The 21,195-nt window shown below is 41.9% G+C and overlaps 1 protein-coding gene across 10 annotated transcripts in view; it reads right to left on the reverse strand.

The window, feature by feature from the left end:
- The window catches only part of CTNND1 (catenin delta 1), a 51,986-nt gene that overhangs the window by 19,672 nt on the left and 11,119 nt on the right, over positions 1-21,195 (reverse strand). For 4 of the 10 annotated variants that reach the window (XM_082341110.1, XM_082341114.1, XM_082341109.1 and 1 more), the window contains exons 2-4: positions 4,450-4,566; positions 2,954-3,244; positions 883-954 (exon numbers count right to left, since the gene is read on the reverse strand). The exons of 1 other annotated variant lie outside the window; for it this stretch is intronic. In XM_082341110.1, the coding sequence (XP_082197236.1) occupies positions 883-954; positions 2,954-3,148 (267 nt within the window). In that variant the 5' untranslated portion in view covers positions 3,149-3,244; positions 4,450-4,566. Of the gene's footprint in view, positions 1-882; positions 955-2,953; positions 3,245-4,449; positions 4,567-21,195 lie in introns of those variants that run through there. 5 more of the 10 variants (XM_082341115.1, XM_082341113.1, XM_082341111.1 and 2 more) reach the window with 5 other exon arrangements.

A 21,195-nucleotide genomic window follows, 5' to 3' on the forward strand; every position in this document is an offset into this window, starting at 1 on the left:
CTAGTCATTTAACAAACAGGAACTGAGTTAACTGTCGCTACATCAACACCCAAGTGACAGAGACAGCAGATATAACTTCCCAGTTCTAGTCATCTAAGTGAATATGAACTGTGTTAAACTGCAGCTACATCTACATCTGAGGGATCCTTCAAAAAAAAGTTCACCCAATAAGAACTTTTAAGATGAACCAGAAAATCCCAATAAGAGCTATCTTCTGAATAGCTCTATGCTATTCTTCAGATATGCCTAAGGCTCAAGATCAGCCAGATTTTAGGCATGGTTTTCTGCAAAGTAGAACCATGCCCATTCTAGAAAAGGGATGCAGTAATTGAGAGATCAAATACTGGATCAATGGTCATTACAATTAATTCCAAAATAAAACTACATTTATAGTGTATAAAATTGATGACTAATAAGAACCTGCAGTATAAAAAAACAAACAAAACAACTAATACTAAACTTTCATTGGGTTATTTGTATGGAAATATGTTAATATAAATGTTTCAGACATTACGTGAAATTTCTAAAAATCTTATATGTTCTGGTATAATGTTATAAGTCGTAATTCTAGTTATTACTTTAAAATGTATATCTCAGAAATAACTAAAAAAAAAAAAATAATTCCTAATGTTCAGCATTTTTCCACGCCTTTTTCTTTTCTGTTAAAAAAAAAAAAAAAAGAAAAATTATGTGAGTACAATTAAAAAAAAAAAACAACCTACATTTATACTTTGAAACTCCATTTTTTAATTTTCCTAAATGAAAGAAACTAACGGGAGCTTACAATGTGCCAGGCACTTTAGAAGACACCAATATGCTCTTAAGCTGAGGAAGTAAGAAAGATATGAATAAGCAACCCAGACCTTGAGCCAAAAGAATTACCTGGGGTCCGTTGAGTTTTAGATCTGAAAATTTCTGTCGCTCAAGGTCAACATCGCCCACAAACCGGCCGTTCTGAAACATAGCCCACAAGAAGACAATTCATTTTGTGGCCTTCTTTTGCTCTATCAAACACAAATGATTTTTTTTCCAAACAGGAAAAGGCCTTTCAAGAAGACATTTGTGGCCTGGAGTCCTTCTGTCAGTACAGATAAAAGAAGCACATCACTCCTTAGACTTAACACCTCAAAATTGGAACCGGGCCTAGAACTCTGGCAGACTGGGTCTCTGGAACATAGGAACGTAAGCTCTATGAGGGCAGAGGTTTATTGTGTGTTTTGTTTTTGGTCAGTTTTGTTCACTGTCTCCCTAGTGCCTTGATCAGTGCCTGGCACATAATAGGTATGCAAAACCTATTTTCTGAATAAATAGCAGAGACTCAGATAAGTTCCCCACGAAATCTTTTTGGAAAGCCATAAGAACATAAGGAAACTTGGAAAGCCTAGGTTGGGGGGTTTCCAAAAGCCTTCTTTATTGTTTCATGCATCTTCATGCTCTACAACCACTGGAAACTCCCATACCAGGAAACTTTTTAAAGAAAGAGGCAAGAAATATGAGTTTCTCTTTCCAAGTAGAAAGAAAACAAGTATCTCAACTCCCCTCAAGCAGATGTCTCAGTATCTTCATCACCAATTATTAGAGCCACAGAACACGTTAAAAAATGTCATTCGTAAGTTGCTCTGTCTTAAACAGCAGGAAATAATCTAATAACATTATACTACGTAAAAATACATTTGACTACTCTCCTTCAAAAAGAATACAGTGAGATTCAGCCACCTTGGGAGACTCTTCCCCCACCCTACTCCCATTACATAGGGAGTGTAGTGCTGTAGGGAAAGGAAGTTAAACATTACTTTCAGGAAGAAGGAAGGGTGTGGTTTCATTGCTGAGCAGAAGTTAAAAATAAAAGAGAAAGAGAGAGAGAGAGAATCCATGTACTAAGTCCTGGAATTCCCCACCACCGCCAAGGCTGAGCAGTCCTGCTCTCCTTTTCCATACATACCCCTCCCTCAACCCTAACCCTCTATTCTTGTTCCTATAAAAATCCTAGGAACACCGCAAACACACTGCTTCCAAATTCCTGATCATCCCCAATTGGAATTATATCCTCTCACTCAACATGCTCCTTAGCATGAGGGACCTTCTCCATCTTAAAAAATAAGTAAGTAATCAATGAAAGGACTTATTGGAGCATGAGCACTGTTCTTAGTTCCCATCAGAGATCTCTTAAAATGAAGGCTATCAGGCAATGCCTACTACACACACACACACACACACACACACAAACACACACACACACAAAACCTCAGACAGATTACATCACAGCGAAGTCAGACTACAGAAACCATAGGAAACACAAGATACTTCTCATTTCTAACACCAACTCTCCCAAGTCACATCAGAGTCAGCCAACCCAGAGACCACTGGCTCCTGTGGTTGGTTATCTGGGTTAGACAGCAGCACGATGCTCCCTCTCCAACTCTGACCAAAAGAATTAACAGTGACCCCTTCCTCCACGAAGTGATTTGCACAGCCAACAAAAAGAGTATGGAGCAGGAGTACACAACTGATGAACATTGCCACACCTTCTGAGCAAACTGTTCTCTGAGGGAGAATACAAGATGCCCAACTTCCCCAACCACTAAGCAGGCATTTAATTTCCTGAATTTCTGATATGGGCGGGTGGGGGACACACAAGAAAAAAAACAAGTAACCTGAGTACAGCTTCAAATTATATGATCTGCCATTACTAGAACTGCATCCCAACCCAGAAACCCCACTCCAGCAAACAAGAAGTCAGATGGATGCTTCTAGAGATAAGTCCACCCAACTCAGCACAGCAGCAATATTCCCTATCTCTTAATCAGTATTTATCACCCCTGTAAAGGTTATCATGAGGCATGGGCACTGGACAGCCCATAACCACGAGGAGAGTAGTTTCCCAAGAAGGATCATAGTCTCTCTATGACCATGCCAAAGTCCTACCTGCAGGTCTGATGGAGAGAGGGGTTACCTGATGCCGGCGGGTGAGGGTGCCGTTGGCCATGAGCGGGTTGGCATCTTGTGGTGAGACCCGGACGCGTTCCAGTTGCGCCGAGACGTGGCGCCGTTCCTCCTCCAGCGCCCGGGTCAGCTTCTCAAACTGGGCCTCTTGTTCCTTCACAGAGGCCAAGATGCTGGCGGTCGACTCCACCTCTGAGTCGTCCATGAAGGTAAGGGGCAGAGCCGCCGCAGGGCAGGGTAAAAAGGGAAGGTGGATCACAGGGGGAGGAGGAAGGAGGGAGAAGGCCCCCCTCACTTCACACTACCGGGAAAAGGTAAGAGAGAGGAGAGAAAAGGTCACAGGTCAGAGAAGACAGATGAATTATTAATCCCAGAGCCAAAGATGCCCTCTCGTGGTTTTACTGCAGCGCAGAAAGAGAGCCACCACCAAGCTTGGACCCACCACCAGTGTGTCTGTTCAAGCAGGATCCTTTGCCCATTACCCTCTTTAACACCCCACCAGAAATAACTATTGAAAGGAAAAGTGCAACTAGATCCAAGAGAGAATGTGCCTAAGGGCTGTAGTCATGACATGAGTTTAAAATTAGGTTATTCTCCCCTGGAAAAATTTGCTGGCATCAACTCAATGAAAGATGTAACTCCACAGTATAGACAAGCACACACTGTCCTGCAGGGGCAAGCCACCTCTGAGATAAGGGGGCAGTACAGATCTTACTTAACCTCTCCCAAATCTGAACACTGAAATTGCTGGAGTGGTGGCAAAATATACTAAATGAATATGCTAAATTAAAATGCCGATAAGAAATGGATGCAGTAAAAAGAATTCCCACCATCAAAGGCAGGAAAACTAAGGCCCTCAAATTGAATACATTTATAAAGGGACTTTTCTGCTTTTAAAAACTATACTACAATATTGAGGGCAGAATGTGTGCCTTGGCTAACAGAGGCAAGAAAGCAACAGAATAAAAAAGTCTATGTGCAAAAAGGCAATATTTTCAGTGACCTTCACATCTCTTTGTGGAGTAGGAAAAGGAGCATTATATTAAGTTACAAAGTTAACCCTTGAAGTAGTTCGTATTCTAACCTTCAATAAATAGCTGGAACTTCCTACATCTCTGTTAATCCTGCGGAAAGCTCTGAACAGGCTACATTTTTACCTCTTTACATATTCCAACTAAGGGTAAATATCCAAGAATCTACAGGGTTTACGTGTACCACTTCCACAATAAATGATATTCAGAAGCGAAGAGTTCCCCATACCCTATTACATAAACTGCAAGTTGGCTAGTAAGTGGAGGGGCATTGTAGTCATACTGTTGGACTTAGTAGGGTTTCTCTCTTATAACTTGGCTATAAGAGACTTTCTGGTCAGTCCAAGATATACCATGTTGAAAGGCAGGTTTTAGAATAAACCCTCTCCCCTATTCCCCACCCTCTCCTCAACCCCTCCAGAAAAAAGGCACTTAAATTTTTTTTTATTCTTAATAAACATATTTACATACACACCTGTTAAGAGAAGGTCGTAACTGATTGGTTTAACAGAGAACAGCCCAGTCTAGATTCAAAATATCATGGGAGAAGCATCCCAGCCACCACAGCAAGGAGGAAGCAGGAAGAAGAGAGCTGTAGAAATATTTGGAGGAAAAATAGGAATGAGAGGAAAATAAAATATACCTAATACATTTAAAAAAAAAAAGGAGCAGCAAGGGCAGGTGTTGGGAAAAAAACAATCTGGGAATGGAAGGGAGTAATTTAAAATATGACTTGGAATTGCTTAATGTGACAAATGCCCTTTGGACTTTGCTCTGTTTTCAAATACTTGGACCTTGGTTGTAGTTTTCATTAAAACCTGGATTCCACTGTCATATCAGAGTTCCTCTACATGTATTTCTGTAGAGAACCAGGAGCAGGTCATAATATGGATATAAATTCACTTACCCCCTGTTCCCAGCAACCAAATTGGGAAGGAAAAAAAAAATTGCTGTTGGAATGCCCTTCCCCCTCCTTCCCACCCCTAAGGCAGAAACCTCAAAGCCCAGTCCCAGCATGCCCATAAAGATATTGAGAAACCAATGCAATAGTCGTCGTGGGGAAGACATGTGGGGACTAGCCTAGGCTAAGCCTTTTGCTTCAGTTCCCTTTCCCACGCTCCCCAGAGCCCTACCAAGCACAATCGCTTGGGCCTGTTTGCTTTAGAGTATGTGCAGTATTCAGCAAGCAAGAGTACCCAGAGGAATTGATAAATAGGTGCCCAATAAACTCCTTAATTAATTCTCCATCACCAAGACTCCTTCCAGTGGATCTAAATCCAAGAATGTGGCAGTCTTTTTTCCAAAGTCCTCCTACCCAGGCTCTGGGCTCCTGCAGTCACTTATCAACTCCTGTTCTTCCTTTAGGTCCAAAGCCCATTGTCACTTTCTCAATTCCCACCCTACATTCCAACAGGCCACTCAAAGGTCTTTAATAAGTAGCCTTATTTTTTTTTTAATGTTGCTCCCTTTTCATCTCTATTACTTCATTTGCACTTGCCCTCATCTGCTATGTACAATGACCTAGGAACCTTCCACAGCAAGAGGACCCTGAGCTGGGGAGATTCTTCCAGTTCTGGGTTTCAACAGGGTCTGTCCGAACTGTAGTTAGCACTCTGGCAGTCTCCGCCCTGTAATCTTCTTTGTTAATAAAAGACCAAACTACCACTACTATCAGGCATACAGTGCCAACACTCCCTGTTGCACAGAGAAACTGTCACCCTTCCATAAAATTGCCACTTTCTGCCCCCACAGCTTTAGCTAATACAATACAGGGAGTTAGGAAGGGTAGCAGGGCCTCTACCTAGGGCTCTAGGTCGGGAAGCAATATCTGGAAAAACATCAGCTTCTCCCATCTTCGTGGCTTTAAAAGCTGACCACCTGGCTCTAATTTGGAGAAGGCGGCAGAAAAGTTAAGAAAAAGAAGATCAGATTCCTAGGCTTAACAGCATGGGGGCAATTTTCTGCCTTAAAGAGGGCAGAAGCAGAGCTCTGTAGGACAGAACTGGACTCAGAAGACAGGTCCCAGTCCTGGCTCTGCCACTAGCCAACAACGGCAGTAAGTCACCGCCACGTTCTCATCTGTAAGATGCCAATACCACCAGCCCCGTCTAACTCAGTTGCTGTGAGGATCGGCTGAGAATTCAATGCTATACAAATGTGAGGTATTAAGTTGTTTCAAGAGTTAGTTTCTATCTTCCAATTACATTACTTAATAGTAATGCCTCAGCCCAAAACTATTTTGTGAACTAGTAGACAAAATTAACTGGATCAAGTGCATAACTGGGTTCTAAGGAGTGGATGAGCTGGTTTCCCTACTCCAACACTATTTACTAGGAGGGAGGTCCCACCTAGACCAGTGTTCCTGGGACACAGGGTGCTTTTCTAAGTGCCTGGCATTTATCACAGAATTACACATCTGCTATAATGAGCTCTCGATTCCCTATTTGAGGCCTTAGCAGTTTATTACTAAGGAGAAAAGGAGGGTGAAAAGAACTAGCAATTACTGAATGTTTTACATTTATTATCCTGGCAATCCTTACAGCAACTCTATGGAAGTTTACTGCAAATGAGAAAACAGGCTATAGGTGTAGAAATTACCCAAGGTCTCAGTTAATGGCAAATTTTGAACTTAAGTCCAATATAAAATGGACAGTCCAGCACCTCTCTCTTACAACTCTTAAGAGCTTTCTACCCAAACATCACAGGAAAAAGGGAAAAGAAAAAGTTTCCATTTATCTTTAGGTTAAAGGGTTATCCATAATGTCTACAAATAAGAAATAAGTGGGAGAAAAGAAATAAATGGGAGGAAAAAGCAAGCATATGTGGGGGAAGAGAACGAAGCAGTTAGGCAAGATATATAGTACACCACCTCACAACTCAGAGACTTGAGTCTTCTCCATGCCAAACATACACATCATAAGAAAATCATACTATAGACCAGAATCTGCAAACTATTAACTGATTTTGGCAGTTAGAATCAGGAAAGCCTTAAGACTACAGGCCAACATCTTTACAGGTTGGCCACTTATTATTTTCAATGGATACACTTGTTCTCACTTAAAAAAAGTTCATTGGGAATTCCCTGGTGGTCCAGTGGTTAGGACTTGGGGCTTTCACTGTCATGGTCCCGGGTTCAATCCCTGGTCAGGGAACTAAGATCCCGCAAGCCGAGCTGCACAGCCAAAAAATAAAAAAAATTAAAAATGATGATCAAGGAATTGCCAAAGTGGGGGAGAGGAGCAAAGTGAACAAGTGAACCTTGCAATTCCCCTAACACTAGATTTTCTCAGAGTAACTGGTTTTACTCTTTTTTTATTAAAATAAATTTATTTTATTTATTTTTTATTTTTGGCTGCGTTTGGGTCTTCGTTGCTATGCGCAGGCTTTCTCTAGTTGCGATGAGCAGGGGCTACTCTTTGCTGCGGTGCGCAGGCTTCTCGTTGCGGTGGCTTCTCCTGTTGCAGAGCATGGGCTCTAGGCGCATGGGCTTCAGTAGTTGCGGCGTACAGGCTTCAGTAGTTGCGGCGTGCGGGCTTCAGTAGTTGTGGCACGAGGGCTCGGCAGCTGTGGCTCACAGGCTCTAGAGTGCAGGCTCAGTAGTTGTGGCACAGGGGCTTAGTTGCTCCACGGCATGTGGGATCTTCCCGGACCAGGGATCGAACCTGTGTCCCCTGCATTGGCAGGTGGATTCTTAACCACTGCGCCACCAGGGAAGCCCTGGTTTTACTCTTAACAAGCCATAGGTCCTACAGACCTACGAGTCTACAACAAAGCTCCCACATTCAAGCAATGACAACAGTAAATATTCAATCTCTTCTGTAAGAATTCTGAACCAGAAGAAGTTGAATTAAATCAAATACCCAGAAAGACCAAACAGCTTGACAATGCCAACCAGGTAAAAGGGGAAAAGAAGAAGGTCACTTGCCAATAGCACAATCCCCACAATGACTTGTTCTACTGTAAATTGGCCATAGAAATATAATTTGAAATTATAATTTTTAGAGGTTAAGAACATAAACTTTGGAATCACACTGACTGCGTTCAAATCCCAGCTCCATTGCTTCTTAGCTATATGACTTTGGGCAAATCTCTCTAATCCTCAGGTTTCTTTTCTGTAAAATGGGAAAAATAAAATACATAGGGTGGTTGTGAGGATTAAACGAGACAATCCATGGAAAGTACTTAGAAAATGTCTTGACGCACAGAAAGCTACTGCTACCAATACAATACTATTACAAATAGTTAACACAAGAGACTAGGGTTTTGGTCGTGTTGTTAGGGCTTTTGAATAAACCACACGTCTCCACATGTTCCCCTCTCCCACTTACTGTAGCTCTGTAAACTACAGGAATCCTTCACACTCTTAAAGGGAAAAAAAAAAAAAAATTAAACTCCAGGCCAGGGGTCAAAAGACCCGGAGTTCAAGTCCTGGCTCCGCCAAAAACAAATTGTGAGACCTTGGAGAAGTTATAAATAACCCCTGTAAGCTTTACTTTTTATTACTTTTCAGAGTTTAGCTTTAATGGGCTAATATATGTAAAACTATAGGCTGGGTAACTCTGAACCTCTCTCCCACCTCCATGCACTTCAGGTAAGTATATCCAAAGAGATGACCAGAATCAGGCATATAAACCTCTGTGGAAAGCAGAAAAATTATTTGTCTTCAGATGGAGAACTCTAAACCCCGTAAAACAGTCTTTGGGTTCTTAGGAAAGAACTGTTATCTTCTGTAGAGCCAGGTCCAAATGCAGCCCTCTTCCCTTCTTCCTATTTCTTCATTATGAAATCAAAACCAATGTCATAAAGTTATCCCTTCCCTCTAAATGCAATGATAAGCAAAATTCCTCTTCTACATCACCCTAGGGATTTCAAACTGCTTTTTTAAAAAGCACACTGAGTCTTCTATTGAAGAACACCAATCAATAAAATATAGCACCTGTAACACTACAGAACTGTATTACATAACATTCAAACCAAAAAAGGTAGGTCTTCCAAACACCTAAAAGGCATTTATTTGCCTTAACTGGCATTTGCCCCAAGTTCAAAGCAATTAATGCTGTTCAACCACAAACAGAGAAAATTGGCACCTTATTTTTAAATCAAAAGGAACATATTTTGTCAATAGTTTTTCTATGGCTTCTTATCACAGAGTGCTTATACCAAAGTCCAAAGTCTTAGTACTCCACCCACCACTTGATGTTCCACCATCCAAAGCTTAGAACAATTCAAAGCTCAGTCAGAACAATTCTCATATTTCTCCCTGCTGGAAAGACTCACTCCCACACTAACCCCAAGTCTCTGAAAGTGACTTGAAATAAGATGGAGAAAGGACTCTGCTCGCTTCACAATCTCATGTCAACTGGGCACTTCTCAGAATTACAAAACTGACATTCCAGAAATGGCATTGTCTTAGGTGTTTAGCAGTTTCTGTGCTTCCCTGGGGATCTGCTTTATGCTAGGCTCAGCTTCTCCACTTAAGAGCACTCAAAAGGCTGAATGAAGGAGTCTCAGTTTTACAAGTAAGGACTAGGTCTCACTGTGTCCAACACAAATCTGATGAATTAAGGGAGTCTCTGGCAAATCACCCTCCTCTTAGGAAAAAGTGATCATTCTATCTCACTGGAGTTTCAGGGAAAATAAATATATGAAAGGTTTGTGTTGGTTTTCTTTTTTTAAAGAAATACTCCTTGTTAAAAGGCAGCTGAGCTAGCAATCTCTACAGGTCACTAGGACACCTTAAACATTCTAGTTACCTGTCAGGATTTAAAGTTTTTACTGTGACTTTAAAAGGAAAAAAAAAAAAAAAAATCACCTCCACCATCTTGACCCTAAATTCAGAAACCAGATGGAACATTCTTCTTGCTCTCTTTTCCCCTCCCAAGTATTCTGGGAACCCCCCAAACCATAAGATACTAAAATGTCTAAATGTTAGACTGGCTTTGAAGCAAAGGAAGGGTGTGGCTCTCGGCTCGTGAGGGGGCCCAGGACTGAAAGGGTATGGAAAGAAACAAAACCTGCTTCTCTCTGGAGCGTGTATGACACACACACAGGACTGGTCTAACAAGTCCTTCTGATCTCTCAGGCCAGGCCACCTCCTTCTCCTCCCCCACCACCCACGTGCCTCTCCAAGGCCTTCCACTGGGACAGATAACACTGAATTTTCTCTCAATCCTGAGAGTCTGAGACACATCAAGTTACTTACCTGTATCCCTGTTGCAACCCTGCCAAAGGCACCTCACGCAGCCTTATAAGGAGAAAGCAGAGCTTTAGAGAGAGGCCAATAAGGAAACAAAGATAAGAAGGAGGGGCAAAAAAACAGAGGGAGGTGTCAGACTGGAGGAAGGGGAGAGGCCAAATGCCTTTCTCCATTCTACAAAACGAGGGGAAAAGAGAGGAGGTCAGGTATACAATGGGAAATTAGAAAAAGTCTAGTCAAAATGGAACAGTATTGTTTAACTCCTGTGTCATAAAAGAGAAATCCTAAAATTAACTAGGACACCTTACACTCTTCCCTACCCTAGGCTAGAGGAAAAAAAATTCATGGAAAAAAAGCTTAACCTTAAGGTTTACTAGAGGCCACCCCACTGTTTGAGCTCCCAGTTCTTTTTTAAAGTGACAGCTTCTCATCAAACCTCCTAACTTTCTATCTCTGGCATTCCCACCATCTCTCTGCCCATCATTTGAAGATGACTTGGAAAAGCTGAAAGCATGTAACTGAATCATATTTACAGTCCAGCTTCCTAAGAAAGCCCTGAGCCCTGAAAAGAGCAACAAGACACCCCTTCCATTAGGTTTAGAGTATGCCTCCCTTTTGAGACAAGCCAGAGAGAGAAGGTGTGAGTCGATGAAGAAATCATAGGAAATATGAAGGTCCTATTTCAGCTCAGGGCAGATAGCTGAAGGAAATGTTTCTCCCTATCTAAAAGAAGAAAATCTGACCTTACAGGGGGAGAAAAGTTGTGAGTCATTAATTACTGACCTCCCCCTATAAATTATCACAGATACTCTTCCCAACAACCTTTGAGGCAATGTTGGCCCCTTTTATAGATGAGTAAACTGTGCATCAGAAGTACTGGCTTCCCTGGTGGCGCAGTGGTTAAGAATCCACCTGCCAATGCAGGGGACACAGATTCAAGCCCTGGTCCGGGAAGATCCCACATGCCGCGGAGCAACGAAGCCCGTGCGCCACAACTATTGAGCCTGCGCTCTAGAGCCCACAAGCCACAACTACTGAGCCTGCGTGCCACAACTAATGAAGCCCCTGTGCCTAGAGCCAGTGCTCTGCAACAAGAGAAGCCACTGCAATGAGAAGCCCGCGTGCCGCAACTAGAGAAAGCCCGTGTGCAGCAACAAAGACCCAATGCAGCCAAAAATAAATTAATTAAATTAATTTTTTAAAAAAAGTATTCACTATCCTGCTCAAGGTCATCATATAACTAGTAAGGGCTAGAAACGCATCTCTTCTACTCCAAGTCTGTGTTTCTTCTCCTTGATAGAGTGAAATGAGTATGAACTTTCTATGCTTCCTGTGGTTAAAAGTTATTCTAACTCAAATAGAGAAGGTGACCAAAAGTAAACTTTGGGGGGATGAGGGGAGGGTAGTGAGAAAGGATGAGGTGGAAGCACCTAGACCTTTGGGTATTGCCTTCATTTTAAAGAGCAAGACCTCACTCAATTCTGGAGAAGAATGGCCAGAATTGAGAAATACCTTAGATTTCCCATTTTAAAAGGAAAAAGAACTCAGGAGAAAAGGTGAGAGGAGCAAAAGTAATAGTATTACTTGGTACACAATCACCTACTTTTCCACTGAAAGGCCCGCTATAGAAATCTGGCTACTTGCCACATTCTCTAATCACAGCTCAAGAAAGAAATCTAATCACAAATATCCCTACTCTCATTTTTAACGTGACATCTCACTAAACCAAAAGCAAAGATCAGATCAGAGGTGGGGTGGGAAACAGAAGGAACTAGAAGCAGGGAAGACTGTGCTAGCCAGCATCAGAACAGAGGGAAGGGATTGTTCTAGTGGTATGTTAGCAATCTGCCTCTAGGGCAGCTGTCCTCCTGGGTAATCAAAGGCCGGCTTGTGTGTGTGCTCAGGGACTAGCCAGCCTGGCAAGAAGCTGAGGACTCAGCCACCCAATCCACAAAGTGAGAAGAGATGCCTGTTTCACAGCTGGAATGGAGGGCAGGGAAAACACAAAACAAGAGGAAAAGGCGGCGGGAGGGGGTGGGGGGCGGGGACAGAGAGTGCTACAGGTGCTACTTCAGTCTAGACAGAGGGGGAAAAAAAAATCCTAGGAAACTACCAACCATTCCCTAGTTAAGCGCAAACAGAGAATTGCCAGTACCTCTCAATACTAAAATAAAAAATGGGTAGGTTTCTCCAGCTCTGTACATAGTAAGATGTCAACTGGAAGGATGAGACCTAAAATGTAGGGCCCCGGCATTGCCTGTTTCTCTCTATCCCTTTCAGACTCAACAAGGTATCTGCAATATACACAGTGAATAAACATAATATAAATAAACATCTATCTCCTTCTAAAATTCCTTTCTTAATTAAATCCTAGAGATATATAAATAATAGTAGCACACATAAAAGTCAGTGAGATCCCCAATACTAAGAGATCGAAGCCATTTATATAACTCAAGTGCTAAAACGCAAAAGGCCACAGTCAGAATTCACACTCCCTAATCCCTCGGAGCAGCTAGATGCTCTGAGACCCATTAGACACACAAAGGCTGCTCTCTTCTCAGTAGAGCCCGGTAGCAGGGCTGCTCTCCAGGGACAAAGAGATTTCACAGGAGAACCACAAAGACATCGCCCCTCTCCATTCCCCCACTCCCAGCTTTCTCACTTCCTGTCACAGTAGCACCAGACCACAGTCTCCCAGAAACAAACAAATACAAAGTGCTGGATTCTGGGCTTCAAGCCAACTGCATTCCAGGGCATCCTGTCTACCAATCACCAGCCAGAGCTCCCACTTTGCCCTGCTCAATTCCTTATCATGTTCAGGGAAAACAACCCTCCTCCCTGCCCCAAGCCAACACTACATAGGACAAAGCTCAGGCCTTTAAGAATCAGCAGAAAGATACTGTGTGAAGATCTAAGGGTTCAGAGGGGCTGAGGGGATTTTCAAGATTCCTACTTAGCTAGTTTCTTCACTTTGGAGGCTGTGGATCTTAAAACTGGTATTATACTCAGCTCAGCTACGTGTGATACATCTCATAGAAAGCTTCATCATGGCAATCTGGTAACCAACCTGAATTCAGTCAATGGAATATTCCCACCTGGAAAAACTACTTTAGGACACATCCTCTGTCAACTTCTCTATCACCCATTTCTACTGTTTTCAAAGTCTTTCAAACTCTTTTCCCCACAAACATAAAGCTGATTTTTTAAGAGGCCCCAAATAGAACAAACAAAGGCAGCAGACTCCACCCTACAAAGAGGCAGAATAGGTATCAGCAGATGCTAGGAGAAAAGTTCTCTACTTCCCTAGAGAATGAAAGGAGGCCCACTAGGAATTGCACAGTAGTGCTTGCAGCAAAAAAATCAACACAACAAAAACAGCTTTTCCTGCTCACTGCTCCCCCTGGAGTGGATCAGGGGCTGTAGATTTGGAACCTCATCAGAAGAGAAAGCCTCCCTTCCTGGTAAGGGTCCACAGCTGACACCAAGAATGGGATAAATGATACATTTTTCTGTTATCTTAAACAAGCCCACTGGATGTTAGCTCTAAACTTCAGAAGCAAAGATGCAGATAGATCAAGCTCTATTTAGCCAAAGATTCTTGAAATCCAAAACAACACCCTTTGCCCCCAGGGCTCAATTCTTGCATAAAGCGTAGTATAAGGCTCAGCACAGAGGTCTCAAACCAGAGGGACATTCCAGGCAACTAACTAGTAATACACTATCATTTCTCATCTTTTCTCCTCCCTTTCTCCTACACTCCTTTCCCCTTCTTCTTGGATCTGCTAGAAGTACTCTGTGCAGAAGCCTGATTCGGATAGTACATGCTGATGCAAAAGGAGATAAGTCTAAAACAGCACAATTAGAAGGAATTAGTCCATATCTGGCTATGATATAACCAGATGGAAGGAAATGGGGCAGGTATATACACAATAGTCAGCCATTCTAGGACTGGATAGAAAAAAGAATATTTAGCAACACTACGTTTTAGAACAGAACTTAACAGCAGGGCCTAGCCGCTGCAAACTCTATCACTGAAGTACACACACAAAAAAGTTACAGATCTCTTACCTAGCACTAAATCGGACTAACTCCCTTTTTCACTCAAGAATAATTTTAAAAATTAGTTACAATTGTTGGTATTCTTATCCAATTCTCCCTTATTCATAGCCCAGGCCAAATAAATCAGTCAATTAAGTACTACTGTGTGAGATGGTTATATAAAAAGCAGATAAAAATAGTAGAGTAGAAGAGTTTTCTGAGATACTTAAAAAAAAAAAAAGAGGGTTATAAAAGACACACCCCAGACAGAACTGGACACACCCGTATCAGTGCTGCTACTGCTACTCCAAAAGGATGCTTAGCAGGTTCTCTGCCTCAAATTGAGTAGGTGAGACAGAAACTGCACGCTGACTCAGAAATATAGAAACCCCACAATGGAAAGGAGGGAAGGAGACCAGTATAGCCAACTGATCGCAATTCAGCACAACTTCATCAAAAGCCCTGGTCTAGGGGCTTCCCTGGTGGCGCAGTGGTTGAGAATCTGCCTGCCAATGCAGGGGACACGGGTTCGAGTCCTGCTCCGGGAAGATCCCACATGCCGCGGAGCAACTAGGCCCGTGAGCCACAATTACTGAGCCTGCGCGTCTGGAGCCTGTGCTCCGCAACAAGAGAGGCCGCGATAGTGAGAGGCCCGCGCACCGCGATGAAGAGGGGCCCCCACTTGCCGCAATTAGAGAAAGCCCTCGCACAGAAACGAAGACCCAACACAGCCATAAATAAATAAATTAAATTAAATTAAAAAATTAAAAAAAAAAAGTCCTGGTCTACTTGTATCTCTGGCTGCTTGCAGACATTTAGAAAACCCAACCAAGGGAATAACAAATGGGTAAGGAGAAAGTCAATGGAAGGGCCCAAGACTTAAGCTGAATACTCAATGGTTGGAAAAGTATGAATCTGTTTTGCTATATAACTTCCCACATACCCCTTTCTCTCCAAGTCAGGGCCAAAGCTGAAAGAACTGGAGGGAGGGGAGGCAGAGAAAAGAATGTGATTGGGAAAAGGTTTTGCTACATTCCAACTAGCCGACATCCCACATAGCATTAAGAGTGCCCAAGAATCCAATCCCACTACTGAGAGTTGCTAGGACTCCGCTAACACACATCCAATTCCTCTACCACCCTCCCCCTAAACACCCTGAAAAGCAGCATAATTGAGATAGCTTGATGAAGGCACCAGCTGTTTCCACCACCCTCCCTCCCCCCAACCCCAGAGACCACAGTTCAAACTCACATCAAACACGTAATACAACTGGCCAGTAGGAAGGAGAAGCCAGAACTAAAATAGCAGGAAGAGTGCCAACTGGCCCCACTTAGAAGGAATGCTTTCTTGGCTCAATTTAAAATAAGAAACTTTTGTCATACACTCCCCTCTGCCCAATTATGTTCTCCCTTCCACAACCCACCCCTCAGTGTCAAATGGATTTCAGTTTCTTCCCTACAACTCCTTGATCTATTTTCAAATGTCAGGGAATACAGGGGAGGTATAAGGTTGAATGTAAAATAACGTCTGGGAGATTGGAAGCCTTCCTGGACTGCAACAGCCAAACCTAGCACAGGGCTATCACATAAGGGCAAGTAGACAGGAGCCCACACAGCACCCATCACCATGTTTCAAGCAAGGAAAGAAGGGAGCAAATGCTTCTGCTACGGAACATTGATGATAACCCTATTTCCCATGGAACGGACAGCCAGCTGAAGTAGTAACGCGATCAGCCCCTCCCCCACCCATATTCTAAGTTGACCAGCATTAGCCAAGGAGGAAGGGAAGGAAGCCAGCACTTCCTTTTCAGACAGGAAGTAACATTGGCCCTTCCTGTCGAGTTTTAAACAAATTGTCCAGCTGAGTTTCAATGTTAACATCCTCTCCTGAATTTGTTCCACAATTTCAAAATGGAGAGGGGAAATGGAGATATGGTCTAAAAGTTTCCCTTCCCCCTAAGAGGCAAGTCCTCAATTCCATACTAAGTGCTGGCAGAATCCCCAAATCAGGCGTTGACATCTGTAATTCCAAAACAATACGGGATACAGAGGTAGAAAACTTCAAATTAGCAACCTTCTTACCATGTCTACTACCATGAACTATTCTTCTCTACTTCTTATACTGAGTAAATAACCACCCATCTGAGAAATCATATAGATATGTAGCTTAACTCAAATGTTCAGATTTTGTGGTCCTCAAGCCTAAGTGATCAGAATCACCTGGGAAGCTTTTTTAAAAATACAGTCTCCCAAATCTACCTCCCCATCCCTCATACCTCAATTTCTAGAGGGAATGCCTCAGAATTCATGTTTGCAAAAAGCCCTCGAAGTGATTCTGAGAGTCAGCTATTGGGAACCACCGTACCAACCTATCCCAGGCAACCTTCTGACCACCACATTCCTCTCCCAAAAAGGGCATTAGTTATAAAATACATTTTTTTGGACCTGCTTTACTATTCAGCAGACAGCTCATTATTCAGTCTGGATTTGAAAGCATGGATTTAAATATATAAATGGCCAGAATGACACAATCCTAAATGCTATATTCTAGACTCAGAACCTAAAAGAAAGAACTGTCTCACTTTGGAATCCTGAGTTGCTACAGTGGTGGACATCCCTATTTACACTGCAGATTGGACAACCCAACTTTTTTTTTTTTTTTAATTTAACATACAAAGCTGGAATTTTTATTTAAAAATATGAAAATCCAGTCAAATCTTATTAAATATTTTTATAAAAATGAAACTATACACAATTCTAGGATTCAATGTTCATCTAGTTGCCAATATAAGAAATAATTTCATACTGCATGCATGTTGTGTCACGTATGTACATATTTAAGAGTAATACGAGTTATTAATAATCTAAAATGTTCTGTGCCACCATGTAACCTGCAACTGTTGTGAAGACAATGTGAGTACCAACTTGTAAACTCAGTTATTTTCTAAATGACTCAGTTTAACTTTCCTCCAAGGAACAAAGAGTTGTGCCACATTTTCAAAGACTGTTCCACATTCCATCCCCGAAGAAGTCCGAAGTCCTAAATCTAGCATTCAAGACCCTAGATAATTTTAGCCCAGCTGACAATAGAAGTAACCAGAAACTCTGGATTCAAGTGTTACCTCTGACACTTATCCAAGTCACTTTAAACTTCTGGTTTGAGTAAGGGCAAGTGAGTAGCAAGATGTTTTTAGAAGAGGCATAAAGAGAAATATTTCCACAAAGAAGCATGTCACTGAAGACTTAGGAAAGAAGCATGGCATTGAAAGACATACTTTCAAGACAACTGCAAACATCTACAAATGCTGAAGTAATACACCTCAAGCAGTTATTTAAAGCAACTTCAAAATTTGGGGGAACCTGACTGCCTAGAGTATTTCCTGCAAGATGATATACAGTTACCTGACCAAAGGAGAAGAGGATGGAAGGGGGAAAAATGTTTCCTGATTGAGGTCATCGCCCAAGGATGATATTAAGTAACAGAATGACAACTAGATAGTTATAATTAAAGAGAAGAATAGAGGGTAACCAGGTCAAGTTCTAGGGCTACACTCCAAACAGAGAGAGACAGAGAAATTCTTTCACTGAAGGACAGGCTAGCTAAACCAGAAATCTTGAGAGGGAAAGTAAGAATGGGTGATTCAAGACACAGCTACTCTGGTAATCAAATATCCTTTTACTTTCCATTATGGGGTTGCCACAGAACATCAATCACTAAACAGTTGGTGCTCCTTCTTCAATCCCACCAAAGCCAACCAGGCCAAGTGGTTCAGCAGTATGCTTTAACAACCATTACTGCTTAAACACACATATAGAAAGGAAAAAGAGACATACAGTTAGTTATCAGGATTGATCATGTCCCCTGATGTGCAAGACAGAAATATGGATATGGTGACCTATAAAATGGTACCTGAAGCCATTTAATCCCAATGATTAGGGCTGCGGGGAAGCAGGAGCTTTTTAGTCTAATGAGCAAAACGAAAAGCAGCAGATAAGCGGGGTAGGCATAATATTTGGTCATAAACCAAATCAACAAATGTACTCAAAAGGAAACTCAATCTACTCAAAAAGAAGGCTGTCACTTCTACTATTCATAGAAATTTGAATCTGTAGATAAGAAGGTGGAGGAGAAAAAAAAAAAAAGAAGGTGGAGAAATAGATTTCTCTAGGGAAGAAAATTTTGATCTCACGTCCCAAATACATACAAGCTCATTCTAAGTAGTTGCCTTACTTTTATCATTCTCCAAGACAAGGGTCATCAACCTATGCAAATTCTGCTACTTTGCAAATTATGTGCTGACTATACTCACATGCAACTTCTGCAATGGGACAAAGATGGAGGCTGGGCCAGGTGTTCCCTCAACTCCTTACAAAGCCTACACAAAAAACTGTTAACAGCTGTTGTCTCTGGGGTCTGAGGTGAGGAGACTTTTCTTTGTACCGTATAGTGCAGGAGGAGGTCCTATACTGTGTCTCCCCTTATCTCCAACACACACCCATTGGACCTCTCTGAACACGTCTACTGCCCCCATCTCTCTTGCTTGCTGGTAACAACCAGCCTCAGGGCCTTTGCACTTTGTACCCATATCTATGTGACTTCACTCTCTAATTTCTTTTAAGTCTCTTTGAGAAACATACCTTGTAAGTGAGGCCCTCCCTGACCACTCTGTATTAAACAACCTCACTCCCACCCTCGCACTTCTTATTCACCACCCTACATATTCTGATTTATTTTTTCCTCAATAGCGTTATCACACTCTGACTTACTATATATTTACTTGCTTACTTAATATCTATCTCTTCCAACTAGAATGTAAGCTCTGTGAGGTCTATTTGGTGTACAGCAGGCTCTCAAATTTCTTTTGAATGAATGAATGAAGATGTTTTACTTTTGTAATGAAAACAAAAAGTTAAATTTTAGAAAAATAAATCAGTATTATTTCATTTTTCTTTCTATACATTTTTTCTAATTGTGACCTTAGGCCCATCAGTTGGGGTCTCCAGTAGCCTTACCTGCAGATTTGGCTGACCTTCAGCGGGGCAGACATTCAAATGGCCAATTCTGCCCTGGTTTACAAAGTAGTCAACAGAGAAGAGAACAACAGAGAGGTTACAGAACTTCCCCCATTCCAACAAAGAAACAGTGGAAAGAAATCAGATTGGCACCAATTTCTCCTTTAAAATAGACCACTCTGTTTTTAAAAGTGTACTGAATATACACCAGCTACTTTATTTCAATGAGATTTACTTCACTTGCAATGAAATGGGAACTGTAGGTGCCTTGATAAAAGTACTGAGAAGTTGACTTAGTTTCTATAACAATGTCTTATATCCTCAACCACCGGAATATATTTTGGTTTTTCAAATATAAGCTCCCTAAAACAAAAATCTTTTCACTCCACAAAGAGACCTCTCAATATGAGACCGCATTCCAATATAGAACATGGGAAGCACACACAAAATTGACAATTTACTTTGGGAAAAGTAAGTATCTTTTGCTCTACTGTCAACTGAACCAAAATGAGTAATTAACTAGTAAATGTGGATGAGATTTGAAAATCGAAAAAATAAAACCTAATCTTAATTACTAGAAGAAATCAATCTTCTTGAATCATAACAATTAATCCTAATCTAGACCTAACTGAAATAAACCAAAAGCAGTATCCTAATACTTGTACCTTCACCACATGAAGTACAATTTATTCTATTTTAAGAACTAGAAATTTCTTCCAGGACTTCCCTGGTGGCACAGTGGTTAAGAATCCGCCTGCCAATGCAGGAGACACGGGTTCGAGCCCTGGTCCGGGAAGATCCCACATGCCGCAGAGCAACTAAGCCCGTGCGCCACAACTACTGAGCCTGCGCTCTAGAGCCCACGAGCCACAACTACTCAGCCCACGTGCCACAACTACTGAAGCCCACACGCCTAGAGCCCGTGCTCCGCAACAAGAGAAGCCACCGCAATGAGAAGCCCGTGCACCGCAACGAAGAGTAGCCCCCACTCGCCACAACTTGAGAGAGCCTGCGCGCAGCAACGAAGACCCAACGCAGCCAAAAATAAATAAATGAATAAATAAATCTAAAAAAAAAAAGAAATTTCTTCCATATTACGTGTTAGTGAGGCAAAGTGATGCCCATGAAGACCACCAATCTAAGGGGAAAAAAAGACAGGGGAGGCAAAAAGACAAAGGGAGACACCAAATAGAAAGGGGAAAGCAAACGAAAAGAAGAAAATGTAGGAGAATCAGTAGAGGGAAATGGGGGTTTAAAAAAATTATGGAGAGCTGGGTGAAGGAGTTATGATAGGAAGCTACGGAGTGCCAATAGAAATTAAGTTTAAATACTATTCAGAACACTAGTTTCATGGGTTATTTAGTATGAGGGAAGGAAAAAAAGAAGGAAAATCTTAGGCTGGAAGAAACCAAGTTTCCAGGCAAGGCTGCATCTAACACACGTGTATTTCCCACGGGCCACAGTTCAGCTTTTCCACATAGAAGAGCAGACCTTCTTCTCAGAGGCACACTTCTCACAGGAAGCACTGATGAACTCAAAATTTCTACAAGTCTCAGTTTAAATAAAGGTTGAAAATAGAAAATGATGTTTCCTGAACATAAAAAAGGGAGGTTTATTTCAAGAAAAGACATAGTAAAAAAAAAACTGCCTTCATTGCTATGTAACTGTTTCCTGTACATTCAAAACTAACGTTATCCTACAAAATCCTGGTTGGACAAGTGAGACGGCAAGGAAAAGAATCTGGTTCAAAGTCAAGAATAATAAACCCAAACAGAGCTTTTTCAACCCACTCTCTGCCAAAATTAAAGGAAGTTTATCCTTGGGTGCTAGAGTTCTGTCTCTTGTAGATACAAAAAGGTGGGAGAAACTTGTATTGCTGTTTTTTCCCCTGAAGTATCCAAGTCTCCTAAGAAATTACTGCAAGAGATTCAAGCTTTGCCACCAGCTTCTCTTCCCTCACTCACACCTTACTTTA

The sequence above is a fragment of the Balaenoptera borealis genome (assembly GCF_965194805.1).
Source record: "Balaenoptera borealis genome assembly, chromosome: 11".
Classification (NCBI taxonomy): Eukaryota; Metazoa; Chordata; class Mammalia; order Artiodactyla; family Balaenopteridae; genus Balaenoptera; species Balaenoptera borealis.